Source organism: Heterodontus francisci, chromosome 24 (assembly GCF_036365525.1).
Source record: "Heterodontus francisci isolate sHetFra1 chromosome 24, sHetFra1.hap1, whole genome shotgun sequence".
Taxonomy (NCBI): Eukaryota; Metazoa; Chordata; class Chondrichthyes; order Heterodontiformes; family Heterodontidae; genus Heterodontus; species Heterodontus francisci.
In genome coordinates, this window is record NC_090394.1 from 74,749,808 (window position 1) to 74,776,363 (window position 26,556).

Below are 26,556 nucleotides of genomic sequence, written 5' to 3' on the forward strand. Positions count from 1 at the left end.
TGAGCAAACACAGCAGTGCACAAACCTTCAGCACTCCCTCAGTACTGACCCTCCGACAGTGCAGCTCTCCCTCAGTACTACCCCTCGAACAGTGCAACTCTTCCTCAATACTGTCCCTCCCACACTGTGGCGCTCCCTCAGTACTACCCCTCGGACAGTGCAACTCTTCCTCAATACTGTCCCTCCGACACTGTGGCACTCCCTCAGTACTGACCCTCCGACAGTGCAGCTCTCCCTCAGTATTGACCCTCCGACACTGCGGCGCACCCTCAGTACTGACCTTCCGACACTGCGGCGCACCCTCAGTACTGACCCTCCGACAGTGCAGCTCTCCCTCAGTACTGACCCTCCGACACTGTGGCACTCCCTCAGTACTGACCCTCCGACAGTGCAGCTCTCCCTCAGTATTGACCCTCCGACACTGCGGCGCACCCTCAGTACTGACCTTCCGACACTGCGGCGCACCCTCAGTACTGACCCTCCGACAGTGCAGCTCTCCCTCAGTATTGACCCTCCGACACAGCGGCGTTCCCTCAGTACTGACCCTCCGACAGTGCGGCGTTCCCTCAGTACTGACCCTCTGACACTGCGGGTCTCCCTCAGTACTGACCCTCCGACAGTGCAGCTCTCCCTCAGTACTGACCCTCCGACAGTGCAGCACTCCCTCAGTACTGACCCTCCGACAGTGCAGCACTCCCTCAGTACTGACCCTCCGACAGTGTGGCACTCCCTCAGTACTGACCCTCCGACACTGCGGGTCTCCCTCAGTACTGACCCTCCGACAGTGCGGCACTCCCTCAGTACTGACCCTCCGACAGTGCGGCGTTCCCTCAGTACTGACCCTCCGACACTGCGGCGCTCCCTCAGTACTGACCCTCCGACAGTGCGGCTCTCCCTCAGTACTGACCCTCCGACAGTGCGGCACTCCCTCAGTACTGACCCTCCGACAGTGCGGCGTTCCCTCAGTACTGACCCTCCGACAGTGCGGCGTTCCCTCAGTACTGACCCTCCGACAGTGCGGCGTTCCCTCAGTACTGACCCTCCGACACTGCGGCGCTCCCTCAGTACTGACCCTCCGACAGTGCAGCTCTCCCTCAGTACTGACCCTCCGACAGTGCGGCACTCCCTCAGTACTGACCCTCCGACAGTGCGGCACTCCCTCAGTACTGACCCTCCGACAGTGCGGCGCTCCCTCAGTACTGACCCTCCGACACTGCGGGTCTCCCTCAGTACTGACCCTCCGACACTGCAGCGCTCCCTCAGTACTGACCCTCCGACACTGCAGCGCTCCCTCAGTACTGACCCTCCGACAGTGCAGCACTCCCTCAGTACTGCCCCTCCGACAGTGCAGCACTCCCTCAGTACTGCCCCTCCGACAGTGCAGCACTCCCTCAGTACTGCCCCTCCGACAGTGCAGCACTCCCTCAGTACTGCCCCTCCGACAGTGCAGCACTCCCTCAGTACTGCCCCTCTGACAGTGCAGCACTCCCTCAGTACTGCCTCTCTGACAGTGCAGCACTCCCTCAGTACTGCCTCTCTGACAGTGCGGCGTTCCCTCAGTACTGACCCTCCGACACTGCGGCACTCCCTCAGTACTGACCCTCCGACACTGCAGCGCTCCCTCAGTACTGACCCTCCGACACTGCGGCACTCCCTCAGTACTGACCCTCCGACAGTGTGGCATTCCCTCAGTACTGACCCTCCGACAGTGCGGCATTCCCTCAGTACTGACCCTCCGACAGTGCGGCACTCCCTCAGTACTGACCCTCCGACAGTGCAGCACTCCCTCAGTACAGACCCTCCGACACTGCAGCGCTCCCTCAGTACTGACCCTCCGACAGTGCAGCACTCCCTCAGTACTGACCCTCCGACAGTGCAGCACTCTCTCAGTACTGACCCTCCGACAGTGCAGCACTCCCTCAGTACTGCCCCTCTGACAGTGCAGCACTCCCTCAGTACTGCCCCTCTGACAGTGCAGCACTCCCTCAGTACTGCCCCTCCAATAGTGCAGCTTTCCCTCAGTACTGACCCTCCGACAGTGCAGCACTCCCTCAGTACTGACCCTCCGACAGTGTGGCACTCCCTCAGTACTGACCCTCCGACACTGCGGGTCTCCCTCAGTACTGACCCTCCGACAGTGCGGCACTCCCTCAGTACTGACCCTCCGACAGTGCGGCGTTCCCTCAGTACTGACCCTCCGACACTGCGGCGCTCCCTCAGTACTGACCCTCCGACAGTGCGGCTCTCCCTCAGTACTGACCCTCCGACAGTGCGGCACTCCCTCAGTACTGACCCTCCGACAGTGCGGCGTTCCCTCAGTACTGACCCTCCGACAGTGCGGCGTTCCCTCAGTACTGACCCTCCGACAGTGCGGCGTTCCCTCAGTACTGACCCTCCGACACTGCGGCGCTCCCTCAGTACTGACCCTCCGACAGTGCAGCTCTCCCTCAGTACTGACCCTCCGACAGTGCGGCACTCCCTCAGTACTGACCCTCCGACAGTGCGGCACTCCCTCAGTACTGACCCTCCGACAGTGCGGCGCTCCCTCAGTACTGACCCTCCGACACTGCGGGTCTCCCTCAGTACTGACCCTCCGACACTGCAGCGCTCCCTCAGTACTGACCCTCCGACACTGCAGCGCTCCCTCAGTACTGACCCTCCGACAGTGCAGCACTCCCTCAGTACTGCCCCTCCGACAGTGCAGCACTCCCTCAGTACTGCCCCTCCGACAGTGCAGCACTCCCTCAGTACTGCCCCTCCGACAGTGCAGCACTCCCTCAGTACTGCCCCTCCGACAGTGCAGCACTCCCTCAGTACTGCCCCTCCGACAGTGCAGCACTCCCTCAGTACTGCCTCTCTGACAGTGCAGCACTCCCTCAGTACTGCCTCTCTGACAGTGCGGCGTTCCCTCAGTACTGACCCTCCGACACTGCGGCACTCCCTCAGTACTGACCCTCCGACACTGCAGCGCTCCCTCAGTACTGACCCTCCGACACTGCGGCACTCCCTCAGTACTGACCCTCCGACAGTGTGGCATTCCCTCAGTACTGACCCTCCGACAGTGCGGCATTCCCTCAGTACTGACCCTCCGACAGTGCGGCACTCCCTCAGTACTGACCCTCCGACAGTGCAGCACTCCCTCAGTACAGACCCTCCGACACTGCAGCGCTCCCTCAGTACTGACCCTCCGACAGTGCAGCACTCCCTCAGTACTGACCCTCCGACAGTGCAGCACTCTCTCAGTACTGACCCTCCGACAGTGCAGCACTCCCTCAGTACTGCCCCTCTGACAGTGCAGCACTCCCTCAGTACTGCCCCTCTGACAGTGCAGCACTCCCTCAGTACTGCCCCTCCAATAGTGCAGCTTTCCCTCAGTACTGACCCTCCGACAGTGCAGCACTCCCTCAGTACTGTCAGCCTAAATTTGTGCACAGGTCTCTGGCGTGGATCTTGAACCCAGAAGCTCGTGGCTCAGAGGCTCCCAAGTGAATATTTCCACTATCTGCGTGAAAACATTACGAGACGAATTGCAACAGGATTTTTGCAGAATAATTTCGATCAGTTCAGGAATGAAAGATTTACACGTCATTTTGTTTTCAGGAGGACCATCCCTTTATAAATGCCTCCATCGCCAAGAAAACCAAGGAGTTCTCTACCTGCAACTTATGGTATTCCTCGCCCCCCTGATGCCTCATGTTGATCAGCAGTGAGCGGCTCAGGGGGCTCCGCATGTATTTGCTGCTCCACATTTTCCTCAGCAGCAAGAGCGCAACAAAGTAGCAGAGCAGGAGCGCCAGACGCGTCAGAGCCGTCCTGGGAATCCCGGGGGAAGCCCCCCCCCCTCCCCCTCCCCCTCCCCCTCCCCCTGCACGAGCCCACCGGGGAATCCCTGGTCAACAGCAGGCAAACATTTTGCAAACGAGGGGGAAATGCAGCCGCCTCGTTCCAGGCACCGGCAGCTTGTGCATTCAGCTCCCCTCTCCCCCCCCCCCCCCCCGTTACCGGCTGGCACCCCCACGGTGCAATTCACCGTGAAATCCCAACTTCAAGATACAGCCCTGGACTCCCACATCCCTGCCACCGCTTCACCAAACACACTGACTTCCTGCGTCCCAGAGATTTCCGCTCCCCGCCGGCATTGGCCACGTTCAATTTCAATGCAATTTCCTTTTCCTCCTCCTGTTGCCGGGCGACAGAAAGCGTGGGTCGGTGTCGATTTAAAACATCCCACAAACACTTGAAGGGGGTCAATAAAACTCAAACTGGACGCCTGAATAATGTTCCTTTTCCAACATCTTTGTGGTTATAACTATCAGCATCATTCGGTGCAAAGGCGGCCTTTCAGCCCATCGTGCCTGTACTGGCTCTTTGACAGAGCGATCTAATTAGACCCCACACCCTCTGCTCCCATCCCTCTGCAAACTTTTCCTTTTCAAGTATTTGTCTAATTGCAGTTTGAAAGTTACCAGTGATTCGGCTTTCATCAGTCTTCCAGGCAGTGCAGGGAGATCCTGTTTGACAAATATGTTAGAGTTTTTTGAGGATGTAACTAGTAGGGTAGATAAAGGGGAACCAGTAGATGTAGTATACCTGGATTTCCAAAAGGCATTCGATAAGGTGCCACATAAAAGATCAATAGGCAAGATAAGGGTTCATGGTGTTGGGGGTAATATATCATGGATAGAGGATTGGTTAACAGACAGGAAGCAGAGAGTGGGCATAAATGGGGCATTTTCAAGTCAGCAGGCAGTGAATAATGGGTTGCTGTGAGGATCAGTGCTGGGGCCTCAGCTATTTACACCCTCTGTTAATGACTTGGATGAAGAGACAGAGAGTAATGTATCTAAGTTGGCTGATGATACAAAGCTTTGTGGAAAGGTAAGCTGCGGGGAGGATATAGAGAGGCTGCAAAGAGATATAGACAGGTTAAGTGAGTGGGCAACAAGATGGCAAATGGAGTATAATGTAGGGAAGTGTGAAGTTCACTTTGGTCGTAAAATTAGAAAAGCAGAATATTTTTTAAAAAGGTGTGAAACTGGTAAGTGTTGATGTTCAGAGGGACTTGGGGGCACTTGTACAAGGGACGCACAAAGTTACCATGCAGGTGCAGCAGGCTGTTAGGAAGGCAAATGGCATGTTGGCCTTTATTGCAAGGGGATTGGAGTACAGGAATAATGAAGTCTTGCTAAAATTGTACAGGGCTTTGGTGAGACCACACCTGGAATACTGTGTGCAGTTTTGGTCTCCACATTTAAGAAAGGATATACTTGCACTGGAGGCAGTGCAGCGAAGATTTACTAAATTGGTCCCTGGGATGAGGTGGTTGTCCTATGGTGAGAGGCTGAGTAAATTGGGCCTATATTCTTTGGAGTTTAGAAGGAGGAGAGGTGATCTAATTGAGACATACAAGATTCTGAAAGGGCTTGATAGGGTAGAAGCTGAGAGATTGTTCCCACTGGTCAGGGAATCTAGAACACGAGGACACAGTGTCAAGATAAGGGGTCAATCATCCAGGACTGAGATGAGGAGAAATTGTTACACTCAAAGGATTGTGCATCTTTGGAATTCTCTACCCCAAAGGGTTGTGGATGCTCCATCATTGAATACATTTCTGGCTGGGATAGATAGATTGTTTGGTCTCGCAGGGAATCATGGGATATGGGGAGCAGGCAGGAAAGTGGAATTGAAGCCCAAGATCAGCCATGATCGTATTGAATGGCAGAGCAGGCTCGATGGGCCAGATGGTCTAATTCTGCTCCTATTTCTTGTGTTCTTGCAACTCCATTCCATTCTCCCAGTTTCTCAATCGCATCTGTTCTGATGATGTTACCTTCCATAACAGTGCTTCTGATATGTCTTCCTTTTTCCTCAACTGAGGAATCCACCCCCCCCCCCCGCCCCCACTGTGATCGACAGGGCCCTCAAGCATGTCTGACCCATTTCCCGCACTTCTGCCCTCACCCCTTCCCCTCCCTCCCAAAACTGTGACAGGGTTCCCCTTTGTCCTCACTTCCCACCCCACCAGTCTCCACATCCAAAAGATCATCCTCCGCCATTTCCACCACCATACACATCTTCCCCTCCCCTGTCAGCATTCCGAAGGGATCATTCCCTCTGTGACACCCTGGTCCACTCCTCATTACCCTGACACCTCGTCCCCTTCCCATGCAATTGCAGGAGGAGGATTACCTGCCCTTTTACCACCTCCTCTCCTCACCATCCAAGGACCCAAACACTCCTTCCAGGTGAAGCAGCGATTTACTTGTACTTCTTTCAATTTTAGTATACTGTAGTCACTGCTCACAACGCGGTCACCTCTACATTAGGGAGACTAAATGCAGACTGGGTGACCACTTTGCAGAACACCTCCGCTTAGCTCGCAAGCATGATCCCGAGCTTCCGGTCACTTGCCATTTTAATTCTTCACCCTGCTCTCATCCCACATTTCTATCCTTGGCCTGCTGCAGTGTTCCAGTGAACATCAACGCAAGCTCGAGGAACAGCATCTCATTTTCCGATTAGGCACACTACAGCCTGCCGGACTGAACATTGAGTTCAATAATTTCAGACCATGACTCCTATTTTGATTGTGGGGGTTTTTTAAAAACCATGTGCCAGTTTTAAACTTGTTTTTCATGTTTTTGCTTTTGACAGCTGTTCGTTATTTGCCATTAACACTCATTCTGTACTACAATTATTACCACTCCCTTTGCCTTTTGTTCCATGACATCTTTGTCATTTAATCTCTCCCACCCTCTATCCTATGACAGACCTTCCCTTTTGTTCTTCCTCTGCCTTTCACTTGCTCAAAGGCTGTGCATTTGTAGGAAATGTATTTATATAAATCATGGGTTTTGCAGTCAACAGCATCTCCCCTCAGAGTCCACTTTCATTAAGGACCTAGTTCCGAACGAGTGAAAGCATCCAAGTTCCTGCTTGAGTTCTTAGACTGTGGAGATTGCAAATCCCATAGGATAGGAAATGATGTAATCTTCCTCAATTAATCTGGGGATTCATAGTTAAGGGCTGTCTTTGTGGAAATGCCTTTGGGTGACTTTACAGACAAACCATTAAGGGATACTTCATTCTTAAAAGGATGGATACCATTTCTACAACACCACGGAGGACACTTGGGTTGTACTCAATCACACTCGGGAGTTGGTTCATATTCCAATGATTTCCTTTGGGTTTGCAAAAACGACATTGGGTTTTCCACAACTGAAACCTTCAAACACCATTGTAGCTCCCAGACTGCTTGCAAAGCTAGTGGTCATGAGCTACATAAACACAAGCTGTTCCACCCAACTGGCCGACACCAATGTTTGTATTCCACGTGAACCTCCTCCCCCTCTAAATATCTCTGCCCACCATAATGCCAGATCCCTCTACAGCCCTTCCTCTCCTGTATATGTGACTAGGTTTGAAAGCACGCCATTTACAGCTTTAATTTGTCCCTCTTTCGCTGAAGCTGAGCACTTTGTACACCAAGGTAGTTTCACAGGCACTAGCATAGCTATGGGGCCATTCTTCACGTGCAAGCTTAGACAGCGAGTACCAGCAGGCTATTTGACCATGATAACCATCACAGCTGAGCCTGATCTCACACTGAAAGACTTTCTGGAAGTGGTGACTGGACAGCAATCAGGAATGGGAGCGTATGGAATGCTGAAGCAAATTGTGGTGAGTTAATCAATGTCCTGGCTGATATTAGTTAATTCACCACTGACTAGGGATTGAACCTGGGATATCACAAGGTTAGAATCCCTCGGTTCTACAGCTGAGTGTCACAACAGATTTTCCTACAATCTTTCCAACGTACTAATCTGCCGATCAGAGTACCAGCATAGACCATGTGAGGTGAAGAAAGCAGTTTAATCATGACATTGTATCAGAATAGCTCAGAATGACAAATGCAGCTTACCCAAGGAGTGTAACTATCTTAACTCCTTCTCAATAACACAAAACTCACACTTTAGAGGCACCAAGATAAATAGGAGTGAGATTAATCTGGCAATTCCAATCCAGGCCAGAGATGAAAGTACAGCATCTTATTCCTCAGCTGTTTTGCCCTTCAACCTTTCCTAAAACAATTCGGGTCTAAGTTGTGTAGTTTTGCAAAATGATGACTGTTTTCAACACTATCAGTATGGAGTGTAACTTTAGAAAAAGATTTGGCATCGGAAATTTTATGCAAATCCCTCAGTAAAGGCCAGATCCTGCTCATGCTAAAGATTCCATTACACACACTGAGCAGGACAGAAAAACATATTTGGCACAGGAATAGAGTCGTAGAGAGATACAGCACCGAAACAGGCCCTTCAGCCCAACGAGACCATCAACCACCCATTTATACTAATCCTACATTAATCCCATTTTTCCCTCTCACATTCCCACCTTCCCTCAATTCTCCTGCCACCTACCTACACTAGGGGCAATTTTTACCACGGTCAATTTACCTATCAACCTGCAAGTCTTTGGCACGCGGGAGGAAACCCAAGCGGTCACAGGGAGAATTTGCAAACTCCACGTCTGAACTTGGGGAGCTCTAGCAAAATTTTACTGGGGAACAAGCAGTAGCTTTCCGAATCTGAAGGAGTGTGGAGAAGGTCTGGATCAGAACCACATCAGAGCACAATTTGTACATCAGGTCTTTCAAGGCACACTGAATGACCTTTCCTCAGCCTCACCTTACTACTTAAAAAAAGCACCATTATTCATTCAGAGGCCAAGTCCTTTATATAGTCACTCCCTAGTCATTATGGGTTGGAGGAAACAATAAAAACATTGCTCTCTAGAACTGTCCTCTTTAATGCACTCTCCATGTGCCTGGATGGGGACAGCTGCAATAACACAAAAAGCTCGACACCGACCAGGACAAAGTAGCCCACTTGATCAGAACCCATCCACCACCTTAAACATTTACTCCCTCACCTGCGCACCGCAGCTGAAGTGTGTACTATCCACAGCAAATTGCCAAGGCTTCTTTGACTGCACCTTCCAAACCTGCGACCCCTATCGCGTAGGACAACGGCAGGAGATGCATGAGAACACTACCATCTGCAAGCTCCACTCCAAGTCACACACCATATATCATCGTTCCTTGAACTCCCTTCCTAACAGCACTGTGGGTGTACCTGCAACGTGAACTGCAGTGGTTTATGGAGGCAGCTCACCACCACCTTCTCAAGGGCAACAAATGCTGGCCTTGTCAATAATGCCCATACCCCAAGAATAAATAAGAAATTATAAACATCCTATCAGCTATGTATCACAATAGCACATAACATTATGATCCCCAATATCATAGATTAACTCAACGGCTTTAAGATCTTCATTTGTCCCACTGAGGTTCCTCACAACAGAGTGTTGGTCTTTAGGATTCCGTGTATTTTGCTATGTTAGCGTGGCTATCCCGGATGGAAAATGGGGTCCACGCCAGAATCTGCAGAATTGCAATGCACATTGGAGTGAGGCAGATCAGGTAAAACATGACTCCGTGCAGGTCTTGCAGAGCACTGCAAGGTAAAAGAAATGGAACAAGGTCAGTACTGAACTCTCAAACAACATCACTGCCTTTATACAGTGCCTTTAACATATTAAAACATCCCAAGGGTATAATTAGACAAAAACTGACACCGAGCTGGAAGGAGACAACTTTAGGATAGGCAACTAAAGGCTTGGTCAAACAGCTGGGTTTTAAAGGCTAAGACAAGTGAAGGCACAGTCGCCAATGATGGGGTGAAGGAAGAGTGGTGGGATGGATAAGAGGCCAGAAATATAGGAGCATCAAGATAGCAGAGGGTTTTTTAAAATTTGCTTATGGGATGTGGGCGTCGCTGGCCAGGCCAGCATTTATTGCCCATCCCTAATTGCCCTTGAGAAGGTGGTGGTGAGCTGCCTTCTTGAACCGCTGCAGTCCATGTGAGGTAGGTACACCCACAGTGCTGTTAGGAAGGGAGTTCCAGGATTTTGACCCAGCGACAGGGAAGGAACAGCGATATAGTTCCAAGTCAGGATGGTGTGTGACTTGGAGGGGAACTTGCAGGTGGTGGTGTTCCCATGCATTTGCTGCTCTTGTCCTTCTACGTGGTAGAGGTCACAGGTTTGGAAGGTGCTGTCTAAGGAGGCTTGGTGCATTGCTGCAGTGCATCTTGTAGATGGCACACACTGCTGCCACTGTGGGTGAATGTTTGTGGATGGGGTGCCAATCAAACGGGCTGCTTTGTCCTGGATGGTGTCGAGCTTCTTGAGTGTTGTTGGAGCTGCACCCATGCAGGCAAGTGGAGAGTATTCCATCACACTCCTGACTTGTACCTTGTAGATGGTGGACAGGCTTTGGGGAGACAGGAGGTGTAAGAAATGTTTGTCTCATAACCTTATAAAATTTTAAGAAAATTAATTGAATGTTATAGAAATAGCTCTCTCTCTCTCTTATTAAGAAAGATTCTATAGCAGTCTACCAAAGACATGACTCTAGCACAAGCTCTGAAACCAGACATTCCCAAAGCTGATAAGATGGAACCTCGTACCTGCTCCAAGTGTCTGTCAGAAGATTAGAAACCGTACCTAGCGAGCTATAAGCTACAAGGTGACATCAGGGGCAGAGTGATGGGCAGGGGAGGCATTTACTTTTCATACCTGTCCCTTGATGACTGGGTGTTTGGAATCAAACAAGCGATTGGCATGGGACACTCATCGGCCCCTAGAAATAAAGTATATAAACAGGTGCTCGGGAAATAGTCAGTTTTCTTTGGACAGAAGGAGAGCTTCCCAAAGCTCGGTTTCAGCCGAGTGTCAGGCTTCAGCCAAACGCTTTGGTTAGCTCAAGAAGACGGAGGACCCCGAGGACTGAAGAGACTACCAACATCTCGCCTGCCATCACCGTTCTGCCCCACCGTATGATCGGAGATCGGTGATCCGTTCAGCCTGTTACTGTTGTTGTATGTCTTTTCTGTCTATTTAGCTAATGCATCATAGTTAAATTGCTGCTTCTTAATAAACTACTTGAAAACCACCCATGACTGGGACCCCTTTTTAGGGTAATCTATGACTCCCGAACATAAATCTTACACAAGTGAGTTACTTGCTGCAGAATTCCCAGCCTCTCACCTGCTCTTGTAGTCGCATTATTTATGTGGAGGGTCCAGTTAACGTTTTGGTCAATAGTAATCCCAGGATGTTGATAGTGGGGGATTCAGCGACGGTAATGCCATTGAACATCAAGGAGAGATGGTTAGATTCTCTCTTGTTGGAGATGGTCATTGCCTGGCACTTGTGTGATGTGAATGTTACTTGCCATTTATCAGCCCAAGCCTGGACATTGTCCAGGTCTTGCTGCATCTGGACACTGACTGCTTCAGTATCTGAGGAGTTGTGAATGATGCTGAACATTGTGCAATCATCAGAGAACATCCCCACTTCTGACCTTATGATAGAGGGAAGGTCATTCATGAAGCAGCTGAAGATGGTTGGGCTTAGGACACTACCCTGAGGAACTCCTGCAGCATTGTCCTGGGGCTAAGATAATTGGCCTCCGACAACCACAACCATCTTCCTTTGTGCGAGGTATGACACCAACCAGCAGAGAGTTTTCCCCCCCACCCGATTCCCACTGACTTCAATTGTACAAGGGCTCCTTGATAGCACACTTGGTCAACAGCTACCTTAAGCCAAGGACAGTCAATCTAACCTCACCTCTGGAATTTCAGTAATAACGATAGTAACTCTTTCTGTTGATCTTACCTCTGTTCTGAGAGTGTAAAACTGTCCTTCAGCTTTTCATAGTCAAACTGGTTAAGAATGGCCACGACTAGCATTGGAGCCAGTGACTGTGCTGGCTTCGTAAACAAAGCATTGGTACCAAATACCATGGAAGACAGTGGAAAACTAAGACGAAAAGAAAAACTGAATTGATTCTATTTAACATGCAAAATGAACAGTTAAAAGTCAGTTGAGGGACAATTATGAAGCACCTTGGGTCATTTTATTACATTAAAGATGCTATATAAATGTCAGTTGTTGTTGTTGTTTGAGGGGCATCACAGTTTTACCTGATCCTGCTCTCCCCCAACAACACTTTTCCTTATGGGGGATGGGGGCAGACACTGAACATTAAGGAGCATCTTTTCCACAGTCAGTCGCTGCATGTTTGTGAAAAGGGGAAATGTTGCACACATAATCTACCCCTAATAAACTGGAAGTAAAAAAGAAACTGAATTATCCAATTATTCAAATGAAACAGCATAATGAACATAGTACAATAGTGCTGAAAAAATTTGATCAGATAATTTGAATTGAACTTTGATTTAAGAGCAGACTGCATTGTAAAGGCTGACTGTATAAACAGAAATCTGAATTATCCAACAATACTCATTAACCCTACTACATTAAGGGTAGACAGAGACCTGACCAATATTCAAAAGTGCACAAACTTGTAGGATCTGAAGCCTCGACTCTCAAATACATCACCATTCAGAAATCCAGACACTATATTTACTCAGGAAAATTAAAATATACCTGCATTAATGACAAACAGTGCACAATTGTTACCATTTGCACATGGAAAGCGAAACCAGTAACCAAAGCCCAGTCTTACCTGCGTTTATAATTCTGAAAGTCAGCATCAATAATATCAGCCAGGGGTAGGTTAAAGAGACTGAACGAGGCAGAAACCAACACCCTAATAGAGGAAATGGTAACATGTGGATTAGATTGGAATAGCCATCCCAAAAATAAAACAAATACTGAAACAGTCAGAACAAAGGTGGAAATGCAAGTATCCAAAACCTATCTTACTATGTTTCAGTATTTTGACTGTCTTAAAGCAAGCATAATTCTACTTTTAATTAAATATATAGGCAACTCCACAGTCAAGTGCTTGTTTACCTGAAATATAACTGAAAGGCACTATTTTCTCCTCTTCCCGCCCCTGTCCCCCATTCGTGCTGGGGGACATTCCCCCCCCCCCCCCCCCCGTCGTCCCCCATTCGTGCTGGGGGACAGTTCCACCCCCCCCCCCCCCCCACCTCCTCCCACCGTCCCCCATTCGTGCTGGGGGACAGTCCCCCACCCCCCACCCCCCGTCCCCCATTCGAGCTGGGGGACAGTCCCCCACCCCCACCCCCCGTCCCCCATTTGTGCTGGGGGACAGTCCCCCACCCCCCCACCCCCCATTCGTGCTGGGGGACAGTTCCCCCCCCGTCCCCCATTCGTGCTGGGGGACTGTTCCCCCCCCCCCCCGTCCCCCATATACACAGGGGTACAGTTTCCTAACCCACTTCCACCACTTGGAACTTTGTCCTAATACTTATTTCTTCACAGGCTCTTAGCAAAGGGAGCTCCAGTTTGAGCACCTAAGGCATTCTGTATATTTACCCAGAAGGGGCCCCATTAACCCAGGGGTACCAGACAATAAGCTAGAATGTGCCAGCCTCTGGCCAGTTTGCTCCCTGCCACAATTGGCTCCACCCCTGTACTTGCTCACTGTTACCAGAGTGAAGCATTCCATTTCAATTCCATTATAAGCAACCACAATAAACTCGGAGCAGGAACAGTACAATGCCCTCACACAGAAGCAGAGCTAAATCCACCCGTTCCTGTGTATAATTCTGCCATGTGAAGTGACAATAAGGCAGATGAGATACACACCCACATACACACGTAGATGTGAAACTTATTACTTACATGTTTCCAACGAGGAAGACAGACAGCAGATAGTAATGACTTGGGCCCAATCCCAACATGAATACTGCACTCAACAGTTCCAAATAGAAGGCAAACAGAATCATTTTATAATAGCCAAGCTTCATCAACAGTGATTGGCTACTGAGGATTAAAATCTGGGAGAAGAAAGAAAGAATGAATGTGTCCAATATTGGGACATAGCACATTGTAATAGAACAGAGAGTCTATTAATGGTATATAAGCATTATCACATGTACACACACATGCATAAAATGCCCAAGTCAATCCTGGGGTTACAAGACTGTTTATATCAAACCAAACAGCTTCTGTAATTAATACCTGTGCTGGAGAAGGAGAAAGGAAAATAATCACTTTATATCTTTTGGTTTATTTCTCACCTCTCCCCACATCTCATGGGGCTTGGTGTCGTGTTTAGTTTCATAATGCTCCTGTGAAGCACCTTGGGATGTTTTATGATGTTCGAGAAGCTATCTAAATGCAAGTTGTTGTGGTGCAGCACAGCTTCCCATTGCCCACAATCTCACCCTCACTCATGAGTTCAAGGTATATAACAGGAAAGTGAACAACAGGCAGGGAAGAGAACAACATTGTGTTATTAAATTATTTATTTATTTATTTAGAGATACAGCACTGAAACAGGCCCTTCGGCCCACCGAGTCTGTGCCGACCATCAACCACCCATTTATACTAATCCTACATTAATCCCATATTCCTACCACATCCCCACCTTCCCTCAATTCCCCTACCACCTACTTATACTAGGGGCAATTTACAATGGCCAATTTACCTATCAACCTGCAAGTCTTTGGCTGTGGGAGGAAACCGGAGCACCCGGCAAAAACCCATGCGGTCACAGGGAGAACTTGCAAACTCCGCACAGGCAGTACTCAGAACTGAACCTGGGTCGCTGGAGCTGAGAGGCTGCGGTGCTAACCACTGCGCCACTGTGCATTCCATGGTGGCTGACTTGGGTTTAATCAAACACCTGGTCTGGTGCAGAGTTCAGAGACCAGGAATATCTCTGTCAAAAGGGAGTGGATCTCAGCCAACATTGTGTTGTTGGGAACACAAAATTACCGCAGTTAGGTCCAAGTTGAGGAAGGATGGAAGGATGGAGGGGTGGGTGGGGTGGGTGGGGTGGGTGAGGGAGGTGAGGGGGGTGAGGACTGAGAGAGAAAATGTTTTCTGGGTTCCCACTTATGACCATTGCCCATTGACCCCCAGTGACTGTTGGGTTTGGGCATGATCAGAGACAACTGCAAACCCCCTACTTCCCATGGATGAATTGCTTTCCAAGACCCAGGGGGTAATTTGTCCCTAATTCACTGGGTGGAAAACCCATGAAATCAGGTGGAATGCTGACTTTACACCCCGGTCAATATTATTTGCTGACTTCAATGGACAGCAAAGTCTGGCAGGGTGTAGAATCAACACTGCACTCAATCCCAACAGTTTCCTGATCGCGGATTTCCCACCTGACGAGTTAGATTAAAATTGCTCCCCCCACTGCCGAGTTGCTACACTCACTCAAAGAGCATCCGTTTGCATGTGTCAGTCCGTCAAGTGCCTCACCCACACAACTGTGTGAAACATCACCTTCAGGAGAACGCGGGAAGGAAAGAAAATTGGAGGCGCGGGTATGAAGAAGAAGAAATTATTCATTCATTCACTCACAAAAAACATTTTCTGTCAGACCTACTGTGATTACCTGGGGACAGATGAATCCAGCCCCATACATTATACTCTTTACAAATGGCGGGAGCAGATTCTGTGGAATCAGATGGTCCGCAAAGATCAGCATGAAATTGTTCAGGAATGCCAGGTAGAAAACCTGGAAAAAGTTCATGATTATGAAGAGCAGGAAGTTCTTCTGTGTGACGATTTGTTTGGTCAGGTAGAACACGGAAGTCCAGGAGATATCGGTGACATTTTCTGTCCTGTCCTTCTCTGGTTTCTCCACTTGCTCATATTGACTGACGCAGTGCAGACCAGTGTAGTACATGCAGCCAAAAGCTAGCACGGCGACACAGAGAACAAATACCTGGAAGTTGAAGATGTTTTCCATGTTGTTTGAGATAAGGCCACAGAAAAGGACGCTTGAAGATCCGAGCAAAGAGGCCACTTGGTTATATTTGATAAGTTGCAGCCGATTCTCGTGCCTGGTTGAGACCTCAGCAAAAAGGGCACATTGTGCCAAGAGGACAAATGTCAACATCCCATCGTAGGCACACAGGGCAATGACCAGGTGCAGCCCACACAGCCAGTCACCTTCCTGGTAGTCACGCCACGGGAACCAGGGCAGCAGAAAGGCAATAGCATAAAAGGGAGCACCGTATAGTATAGAGAGACGCCGCTTGGCACAGCATGTGAACTTGGCGTTATCTTGAAAGTAGCCAAAAAGTGGATCATTGAAAGCATTCCAGAGCATGAAGACAACCTAAAATAAAGAGTAAAATACTTTTACCAGCCACGACTTAATGATCTGGAACACGTTGACTGAAAGGGCGATGGAAGCAGATTCAACAATAACTTTCAAAAAGGGAATTGGTTAAGTATCTACAAGGGGAGAAAATTGCAGGGCTTTGGGGAAATGACGGAGAGACTAATTGGATCGCGCTTTCAAAGAACCAGCACAGGCACAAAGGGCTGAATAGCCTCCTTCTGTGCTCTATAATCCATGATCAATAGACAGAAGTGATCAGTGGCATGTGAATGATGTATCTGATTATAAACCATCTGCCATTACAAGATTGTTTGAGAGCCAGTGGAGCGTGGCAGACTCCCCATCACTGAGGAACCTTATTTGATAGCCACACATAGCCTACTTTCCAACACCAATCGCTGGATAAATGGCCCAAGTAGATGAACCCAATCAACCACTACACAGGGATATTAAGGTGCAGAACACACATCTGTGTGTTCGTATTGATGCAAAATTCACAATTCCTTTGGTCTGTGAGCAATTTGCGAACCTGCTCATAGGCTCTTGCCAATGCTATTCTGGAGCCAAGTGCAAGGACACTAGAATGACACGGGATGACTGACCCAGCAGTTTTCCCTCCCCTCCTGTGAATAGCCAATCAGTTGGTCCATCTGGTTACGTGACTCAGAGGGACTTTAGTGGCTAGGAAACAGTCACCACAGACCAACGAGAAACACTGACAGATCGTGCATTGGAACGTCAACAAACTGCGACACTGGGAGTGGCCCAAACACAATACTTTTTAAAATGGAGACATGTTGGAAAACGTGCAACTCACTTGTGCCTGTTGGAATGCTCCTTCAGATATCTTGTACCGATTTAAAAAGAGCTTCACATAATAGAAGCTGAACAGGTTGGTCATTAAGCCAGATCCCAGTGTTGTCATGGAGTAGGCAAAAGCTTTCTGCTGTATCCCCAGTGAAGTCAGCTTCATTCTCAATGCTGACGGATGCACAAGCTGGTGTTGAAAATGTTTCCTGTCTGCACCTGCACATCCACTTGTGTAAATGTGAACAGAACCAGTTCTTGAAAACAAAAAAGACTTGCATTAGTATAGTACCTTTCCCACACCCCCTCCCCCTGAGGGACTAGGACATAGAAGGTTTGTGAAGCTGGAAACAAGAAAAAAAAAACTTTACAGACACAAAAGTTTGTTTAACAAATTTAGAGATGCTTGCTTCAGTCTTATCTTCCAAAGGGTAATCGACACATTGTAGGCACTCTCTGCACACACATTTAAGTGCATTATATTTTCAAAATGTTACTGTTTACTTGTAATTAAATATAACTCGTTACTTTAGCTTCTGAACCTCTGATCTATGTAACAATAGAGAATTTGATAGAAGATACATTGTATCCATCTGTCAATCACAGAGAGAGTAACTAGTTTGAGGAAAAGAATCTGGAAGAAAAACATTAAAAGGAAAAACTTCCTCAGCGTGGAATTTAAAACAGCAAAAAGCAGGAAGATTCAGTTGGGGAGAGGTGAGGATGCTACCAATGGTCACAGTACCTACAGACTGGGGATAGAAAAATCAATGATCAGTCTGTTGAGTGGCCTCCCTGCTGTCAAATGCACATGACACGAGGATCAAACTGGATTCATTCCATAATGATAATGCTAGCCTGAAACTCAAAGACCAGGCTCGACTACAATGGGACCCCAGCAAAAGTCATTAGAGAAGGAGGTGGGGGGAGAGGGCATGTTTTTTTTAAATTGCAACACCACTCCTTCAATAAGCAACATCAGGTCCCACCCTGTCTGTTGTACAGATTTGTTTACCTCAACGTAGTGAGCGCTTGTCGGAGGCACTTTATGGAACAACAGCTCGAAGCAAAGAAGGATTTGGTCACATTGTCCCAGTGTTGTGTCCGCTGTCAGATCGTTAATGCTGCTGTCAGGTTCTTCCACTCTCCTGGCTGGAGGGCAAGTTACACCTGTCGTGTACCTGACACACACACACACAAAAAACTATATCATTGCGATGAAGAGAGAGATCAGCCTTATGGTAAAATCACAGACAAGAGCGAAATTTTAATCGATGTGGCTGGTGGTTTCAAATCCGTTCCCTGCAGGTCAAGTTTCTCGGGGTTGGCAGGGGAGTCACATTCCTTATGAATGGCTGGAAATGGCCACTGCCGAAGAGCCTTTCAAAGACCTTACAGTATTATCTCGAAGATGAGCAGGGTTGTTCACTCAGAATCCTGGTGCATATTTATCCCTTAATCAACACCACTAAACCATCACATTGCTCTTTGTGGGATCTTCCTGTGTGCAAATTGGCTGCCAGTATTCCTACTTTGCAACAGCGATGACACTTCAAAAGCACATCACTGGCTGTAAAGCACTTTGGGACATCCTGAGGTCATTCAAGATATACTGTATAATTGCAAGTCTATCTTTGTAACAATATCTGCAACACAACTGCCTGGACAGCTCATCTTAAAACACAAACTGTTCGTAATACCATTACCTTTTGCAACTGAGACTTTAGTCTTGTGTTTACCAGCTATGTTAAACCACCGCACAAAACAATCTTGCAACTTTAAAATTACTAAGACACAGTGGTGCAGTGGTTAGCACCGCAGCCTCACAGCTCCAGCGACCCCGGGTTCGATTCTGGGTACTGCCTGTGTGGAGTTTGCAAGTTCTCCCTGTGTCTGCGTGGGTTTCCTCCGGGTGCTCCGGTTTCCTCCCACAGCCAAAAGACTTGCAGGTTGAGAGGTAAATTGGCCATTATAAATTGCTCCTAGTATAGGTAGGGGAATATAGGGACAGGTGAGGATGTGGTAGGAATATGGGATTAGTGTAGGATTAGTATAAATGGGTGGTTAATGGTCGGCACAGACTTGGTGGGCCGAAGGGCCTGTTTCAGTGTTGTATCTCTAAATCAAATCAAATCATAGTTGCTTCCTGAGAATGAAGAAATCATTACAGCCCATGATTCGTTCACCTCTCTAAGGCAGAGACATGAACCCTAACATTGTTTTGGATTGTCCGTGGTCAGTTTTTCCTCGACTTGCTCTGTACTGTTGTAAAGTAGGAAATGCAGCAGCAAGTTCCCACACAGATATGTAATATCTTGTAATATTAGTGCTGTTGGTTGAAGGATAAATATTGGCTAGGACATCAGGGATTGTCTGGATGGGCTAAATGGCTTTCTTCTCTGCCATATTGATTCTATAACTCCTCTATTTGCCTTCGAATAGCGCGCTGGGATCTTCTACATCCACCCGAGGGGGCAGACAGGGCCTCGAATTAACGTCTCATCCAAAAGACAGTACCTCTGACAGTACAGCACTCCCTCCGAACTGCGCTGGAGTGTCAGCCTGGATTTTGTGCACAAATCTCTGGGTGAAAGAGAAACCACTAGCCACGGCTAACATATGGAAAAGAGCAAGGGGTGTGGGTCTAATTGGATAGCCAACACAGGCACGATGGGCCGAACGGCCTCCTTCTGTGCTGTAAGATTCAACAAACCAGAGATCAGGAATTCCAGCCTGCAATCCAAGCCTGTCGCTGCTGATCCCGGCTCCGTGTTACTGTAACCAGTTAGTGAACGCTGCGGAAACATTGTTTCATCTCACAGCGACCGCGACAACAATGTATCGAACGGCGGCCCCGCCCCCTCTGAGCGGCCGCACGCGCGCTGGAACACGGAGGCGGAAGTGCGCGCGATCGCCCCGCCCAACCCAGCTAATGAGGCTCTCCCATTGGCTGCTCAGCGAATATCACGTGGAAGGGACTTTGCAATCACGTGATGCAGTCAGAGCGCGATTTCCCATCACCTGTTGCTGATTAAAGGGACCGGTCCGGAAATACAGAGAGACCCAGACACAAACCCTCATACAGAGAGAGACACAAACCCTCAGACAGAGAGAGACACACACTCTCAGACAGAGAGAGACACAAACCCTCACACACACCCTCATACAGAGAGAGACACAAACCCTCACACACACCCTCACAGAGAGAGACACAAACCCTCACACACACCCTCACAGAGAGAGACACAAACCCTCACACAAACCCTCAGACAGAGAGAGACACAAACCCTCAGACAGAGAGAGACACAAACCCTCAGACAGAGAGAGACACAAACCCTCACACACACCCTCACACAGAGAGAGACACAAACCCTCACAGAGAGAGACACAAACCCTCACACACACCCTCATACAGAGAGAGACACAAACCCTCACACACACCCTCACAGAGAGAGACACAAACCCTCACACACACCCTCATACAGAGAGAGACACAAACCCTCACACACACCCTCACAGAGAGAGACACAAACCCTCACACACACCCTCATACAGAGAGAGACACAAACCCTCACACACACCCTCATACAGAGAGAGACACAAACCCTCACACACACCCTCACAGAGAGAGACACAAACCCTCACACACACCCTCACAGAGAGAGACACAAACCCTCACACACACCCTCACAGAGAGAGACACAAACCCTCACACACCCCCTCACAGAGAGAGAGACACAAACCCTCACACACACCCTCATACAGAGAGAGACACAAACCCTCACACACACCCTCATACAGAGAGAGACACAAACCCTCACACACACCCTCACAGAGAGAGACACAAACCCTCACACAAACCCTCACAGAGAGAGACACAAACCCTCACACAAACCCTCATACAGAGAGAGACACAAACCCTCAGACAGAGAGAGACACAAACCCTCACACACACCCTCACACAGAGAGAGACACAAACCCTCACACACACCCTCACAGAGAGAGACACAAACCCTCACACAAACCCTCAGACAGAGAGAGACACAAACCCTCACACACACCCTCACACAGAGAGAGACACAAACCCTCACACACACCCTCACAGAGAGAGACACAAACCCTCACACAAACCCTCATACAGAGAGAGACACAAACCCTCAGACAGAGAGAGACACAAACCCTCAGACAGAGAGAGACACAAACCCTCACACACACCCTCACACAGAGAGAGACACAAACCCTCACAGAGAGAGACACAAACCCTCACACACACCCTCACAGAGAGAGACACAAACCCTCACACACACCCTCACAGAGAGAGACACAAACCCTCACACACACCCTCATACAGAGAGAGACACAAACCCTCACACACACCCTCACAGAGAGACACAAACCCTCACACACACCCTCATACAGAGAGAGACACAAACCCTCACACACACCCTCATACAGAGAGAGACACAAACCCTCACACACACCCTCACAGAGAGAGACACAAACCCTCACACACACCCTCACAGAGAGAGACACAAACCCTCACACACACCCTCACAGAGAGAGACACAAACCCTCACACACCCCCTCACAGAGAGAGACACACAAACCCTCACACACACCCTCATACAGAGAGAGACACAAACCCTCACACACACCCTCATACAGAGAGAGACACAAACCCTCACACACACCCTCACAGAGAGAGACACAAACCCTCACACACACCCTCACAGAGAGAGACACAAACCCTCACACACACCCTCACAGAGAGAGACACAAACCCTCACACACCCCCTCACAGAGAGAGAGAGACAAACCCTCACAGAGAGAGACACAGACCCTCACACTGAGAGACACAAACCCTCACACAGAGAGAGACAAACCCTCACAGAGAGAGACACAAACCCTCAGACAGAGAGAGAGACACAAACCCTCACACTGAGAGACACAAACCCTCACACAGAGAGAGACAAACCCTCACAGAGAGAGACACAAACCATCACACAGAGAGAGACAAACCCTCACACTGAGAGAGAGACACAAACCCTCACACTGAGAGACACAAACCCTCAGACAGAGAGACACAAACCCTCACACAGAGAGAGAGACACAAACCCTCACACTGAGAGACACAAACCCTCACACAGAGAGAGACAAACCCTCACAGAGAGACACACAAACCCTCACACAGAGAGAGAGACACAAACCCTCACACTGAGAGACACAAACCCTCACACAGAGAGAGACAAACCCTCACAGAGAGAGACACAAACCCTCACACAGAGAGAGAGAGAGACAAACCCTCACACTGAGAGAGACACAAACCCTCACACAGAGAGAGAGAGACAAACCCTCACACTGAGAGAGACACAAACCCTCACACTGAGAGAGAGACAAACCCTCACAGAGAGAGAGAGAGACAAACCCTCACACTGAGAGAGAGATAATCCCTCACACTGAGAGAGACAAACCCTCACACTGAGAGAGAGACACAAACCCTCACACTGAGAGACACAAACCCTCACACAGAGAGAGAGAGACAAACCCTCACACTGAGAGACACAAACCCTCACACAGAGAGACACAAACCCTCACACAGAGAGAGAAACACAAACCCTCACACTGAGAGACACAAACCCTCACACAGAGAGAGACAAACCCTCACAGAGAGAGACACAAACCCACAGAGAGAGAGAGAGACAAACCCTCACACAGAGAGAGACACAAAACCTCACACACAGAGAGAGAGACAAACCCTCACACTGAGAGACACAAACCCTCACACAGAGAGAGACAAACCCTCACAGAGAGAGACACAAACCCTCACACAGAGAGAGAGACAAACCCTCACACTGAGAGACACAAACCCTCACACACAGAGAGAGAGACAAACCCTCACACTGAGAGAGAGAGACAAACCCTCACACTGAGAGACACAAACCCTCACACAGAGAGAGACAAACACTCACAGAGAGAGACACAAACCCTCACACAGAGAGAGAGAGACAAACCCTCACACTGAGAGAGACACAAACCCTCACACACATAGAGAGAGACAAACCCTCACAGTGAGAGACACAAACCCTCACACAGAGAGAGACAAACCCTCACAGAGAGAGACACAAACCCTCACAGAGAGAGAGAGACAAACCCTCACACTGAGAGAGACACAAACCCTCACACAGAGAGAGAGAGACAAACCCTCACACTGAGAGAGAGACAATCCCTCACACTGAGAGACACAAATCCTCACACTGAGAGAGAGACAAACCCTCACACAGAGAGAGAGAGACAAACCCTCACACTGAGAGAGAGATAATCCCTCACACTGAGAGAGACAAACCCTCAGACTGAGAGAGAGACACAAACCCTCACACTGAGAGACACAAACCCTCGCAGAGAGAGAGAGAGACAAACCCTCACACAGAGAGAGAGACAATCCCTCACACTGAGAGAGACAAACCCTCACACTGAGAGAGAGACAATCACTCACACTGAGAGAGAGACACAAACCCTCACACTGAGAGACACAAACCCTCACACAGAGAGAGAGACAATCCCTCACACTGAGAGAGACAAACCCTCACAGAGAGAGAAAGAGACAAACCCTCACACTGAGAGAGAGACAATCCCTCACACTGAGAGAGAGACACAAACCCTCACACTGAGAGAGACACAAACCCTCAGACAGAGAGAGACACAAACCCTCAGACAGAGAGAGACACAAACCCTCACACACACCCTCACACAGAGAGAGACACAAACCCTCAAAGAGAGAGACACAAACCCTCACACACACCCTCACAGAGAGAGACACAAACCCTCACACACACCCTCACAGAGAGAGACACAAACCCTCACACACACCCTCATACAGAGAGAGACACAAACCCTCACACACACCCTCACAGAGAGAGACACAAACCCTCACACACACCCTCATACAGAGAGAGACACAAACCCTCACACACACCCTCATACAGAGAGAGACACAAACCCTCACACACACCCTCACAGAGAGAGACACAAACCCTCACACACACCCTCACAGAGAGAGACACAAACCCTCACACACACCCTCACAGAGAGAGACACAAACCCTCACACACCCCCTCACAGAGAGAGAGACACAAACCCTCACACACACCCTCATACAGAGAGAGACACAAACCCTCACACACACCCTCATACAGAGAGAGACACAAACCCTCACACACACCCTCACAGAGAGAGACACAAACCCTCACACAAACCCTCACAGAGAGAGACACAAACCCTCACACAAACCCTCATACAGAGAGAGACACAAACCCTCAGACAGAGAGAGACACAAACCCTCACACACACCCTCACACAGAGAGAGACACAAACCCTCACACACACCCTCACAGAGAGAGACACAAACCCTCACACAAACCCTCAGACAGAGAGAGACACAAACCCTCACACACACCCTCACACAGAGAGAGACACAAACCCTCACACACACCCTCACAGAGAGAGACACAAACCCTCACACAAACCCTCATACAGAGAGAGACACAAACCCTCAGACAGAGAGAGACACAAACCCTCACACACACCCTCACACAGAGAGAGACACAAACCCTCACAGAGAGAGACACAAACCCTCACACACACCCTCACAGAGAGAGACACAAACCCTCACACACACCCTCACAGAGAGAGACACAAACCCTCACACACACCCTCATACAGAGAGAGACACAAACCCTCACACACACCCTCACAGAGAGAGACACAAACCCTCACACACACCCTCATACAGAGAGAGACACAAACCCTCACACACACCCTCATACAGAGAGAGACACAAACCCTCACACACACCCTCACAGAGAGAGACACAAACCCTCACACACACCCTCACAGAGAGAGACACAAACCCTCACACACACCCTCACAGAGAGAGACACAAACCCTCACACACCCCCTCACAGAGAGAGACACACAAACCCTCACACACACCCTCATACAGAGAGAGACACAAACCCTCACACACACCCTCATACAGAGAGAGACACAAACCCTCACACACACCCTCACAGAGAGAGACACAAACCCTCACACACACCCTCACAGAGAGAGACACAAACCCTCACACACACCCTCACAGAGAGAGACACAAACCCTCACACACCCCCTCACAGAGAGAGAGAGACAAACCCTCACAGAGAGAGACACAGACCCTCACACTGAGAGACACAAACCCTCACACAGAGAGAGACAAACCCTCACAGAGAGAGACACAAACCCTCAGACAGAGAGAGAGACACAAACCCTCACACTGAGAGACACAAACCCTCACACAGAGAGAGACAAACCCTCACAGAGAGAGACACAAACCATCACACAGAGAGAGACAAACCCTCACACTGAGAGAGAGACACAAACCCTCACACTGAGAGACACAAACCCTCAGACAGAGAGACACAAACCCTCACACAGAGAGAGAGACACAAACCCTCACACTGAGAGACACAAACCCTCACACAGAGAGAGACAAACCCTCACAGAGAGACACACAAACCCTCACACAGAGAGAGAGACACAAACCCTCACACTGAGAGACACAAACCCTCACACAGAGAGAGACAAACCCTCACAGAGAGAGACACAAACCCTCACACAGAGAGAGAGAGACAAACCCTCACACTGAGAGAGACACAAACCCTCACACAGAGAGAGAGAGACAAACCCTCACACTGAGAGAGACACAAACCCTCACACTGAGAGAGAGACAAACCCTCACAGAGAGAGAGAGAGACAAACCCTCACACTGAGAGAGAGATAATCCCTCACACTGAGAGAGACAAACCCTCACACTGAGAGAGAGACACAAACCCTCACACTGAGAGACACAAACCCTCACAGAGAGAGAGAGAGACAAACCCTCACACTGAGAGACACAAACCCTCACACAGAGAGACACAAACCCTCACACAGAGAGAGAAACACAAACCCTCACACTGAGAGACACAAACCCTCACACAGAGAGAGACAAACCCTCACAGAGAGAGACACAAACCCACAGAGAGAGAGAGAGACAAACCCTCACACAGAGAGAGACACAAAACCTCACACACAGAGAGAGAGACAAACCCTCACACTGAGAGACACAAACCCTCACACAGAGAGAGACAAACCCTCACAGAGAGAGACACAAACCCTCACACAGAGAGAGAGACAAACCCTCACACTGAGAGACACAAACCCTCACACACAGAGAGAGAGACAAACCCTCACACTGAGAGAGAGAGACAAACCCTCACACTGAGAGACACAAACCCTCACACAGAGAGAGACAAACACTCACAGAGAGAGACACAAACCCTCACACAGAGAGAGAGAGACAAACCCTCACACTGAGAGAGACACAAACCCTCACACACATAGAGAGAGACAAACCCTCACAGTGAGAGACACAAACCCTCACACAGAGAGAGACAAACCCTCACAGAGAGAGACACAAACCCTCACAGAGAGAGAGAGACAAACCCTCACACTGAGAGAGACACAAACCCTCACACAGAGAGAGAGAGACAAACCCTCACACTGAGAGAGAGACAATCCCTCACACT

General features: G+C 49.1%; 2 protein-coding genes across 2 annotated transcripts in view; both read right to left on the minus strand.

The window, feature by feature from the left end:
• mettl9 (methyltransferase 9, His-X-His N1-histidine) overlaps positions 1–3,829 on the minus strand; it is a 43,034-nt gene extending 39,205 nt beyond the window's left edge. Inside the window, exon 1 of the mRNA XM_068056617.1 lies at positions 3,657–3,829. Coding sequence (XP_067912718.1) covers positions 3,657–3,749 — 93 coding nt within the window. The 5' untranslated portion in view covers positions 3,750–3,829. The remainder of the gene's footprint in view (positions 1–3,656) is intronic.
• A 4,032-nt stretch (positions 3,830–7,861) lies between these two features.
• mfsd13al (major facilitator superfamily domain containing 13a-like) lies at positions 7,862–19,814 on the minus strand. The gene is made up of 8 exons (XM_068056620.1): positions 19,668–19,814; positions 17,970–18,135; positions 16,965–17,211; positions 15,413–16,141; positions 13,684–13,838; positions 12,596–12,679; positions 11,743–11,886; positions 7,862–9,515 (listed from the first exon to the last, which is right to left on the minus strand). The coding sequence occupies exons 3-8, from the start codon at positions 17,118–17,120 to the stop codon at positions 9,374–9,376; spliced, it is 1,410 nt and encodes a 469-aa protein (XP_067912721.1). The 5' UTR covers positions 17,121–17,211; positions 17,970–18,135; positions 19,668–19,814; the 3' UTR covers positions 7,862–9,373.
• Between the last annotated feature and the right edge of the window lie 6,742 nt (positions 19,815–26,556).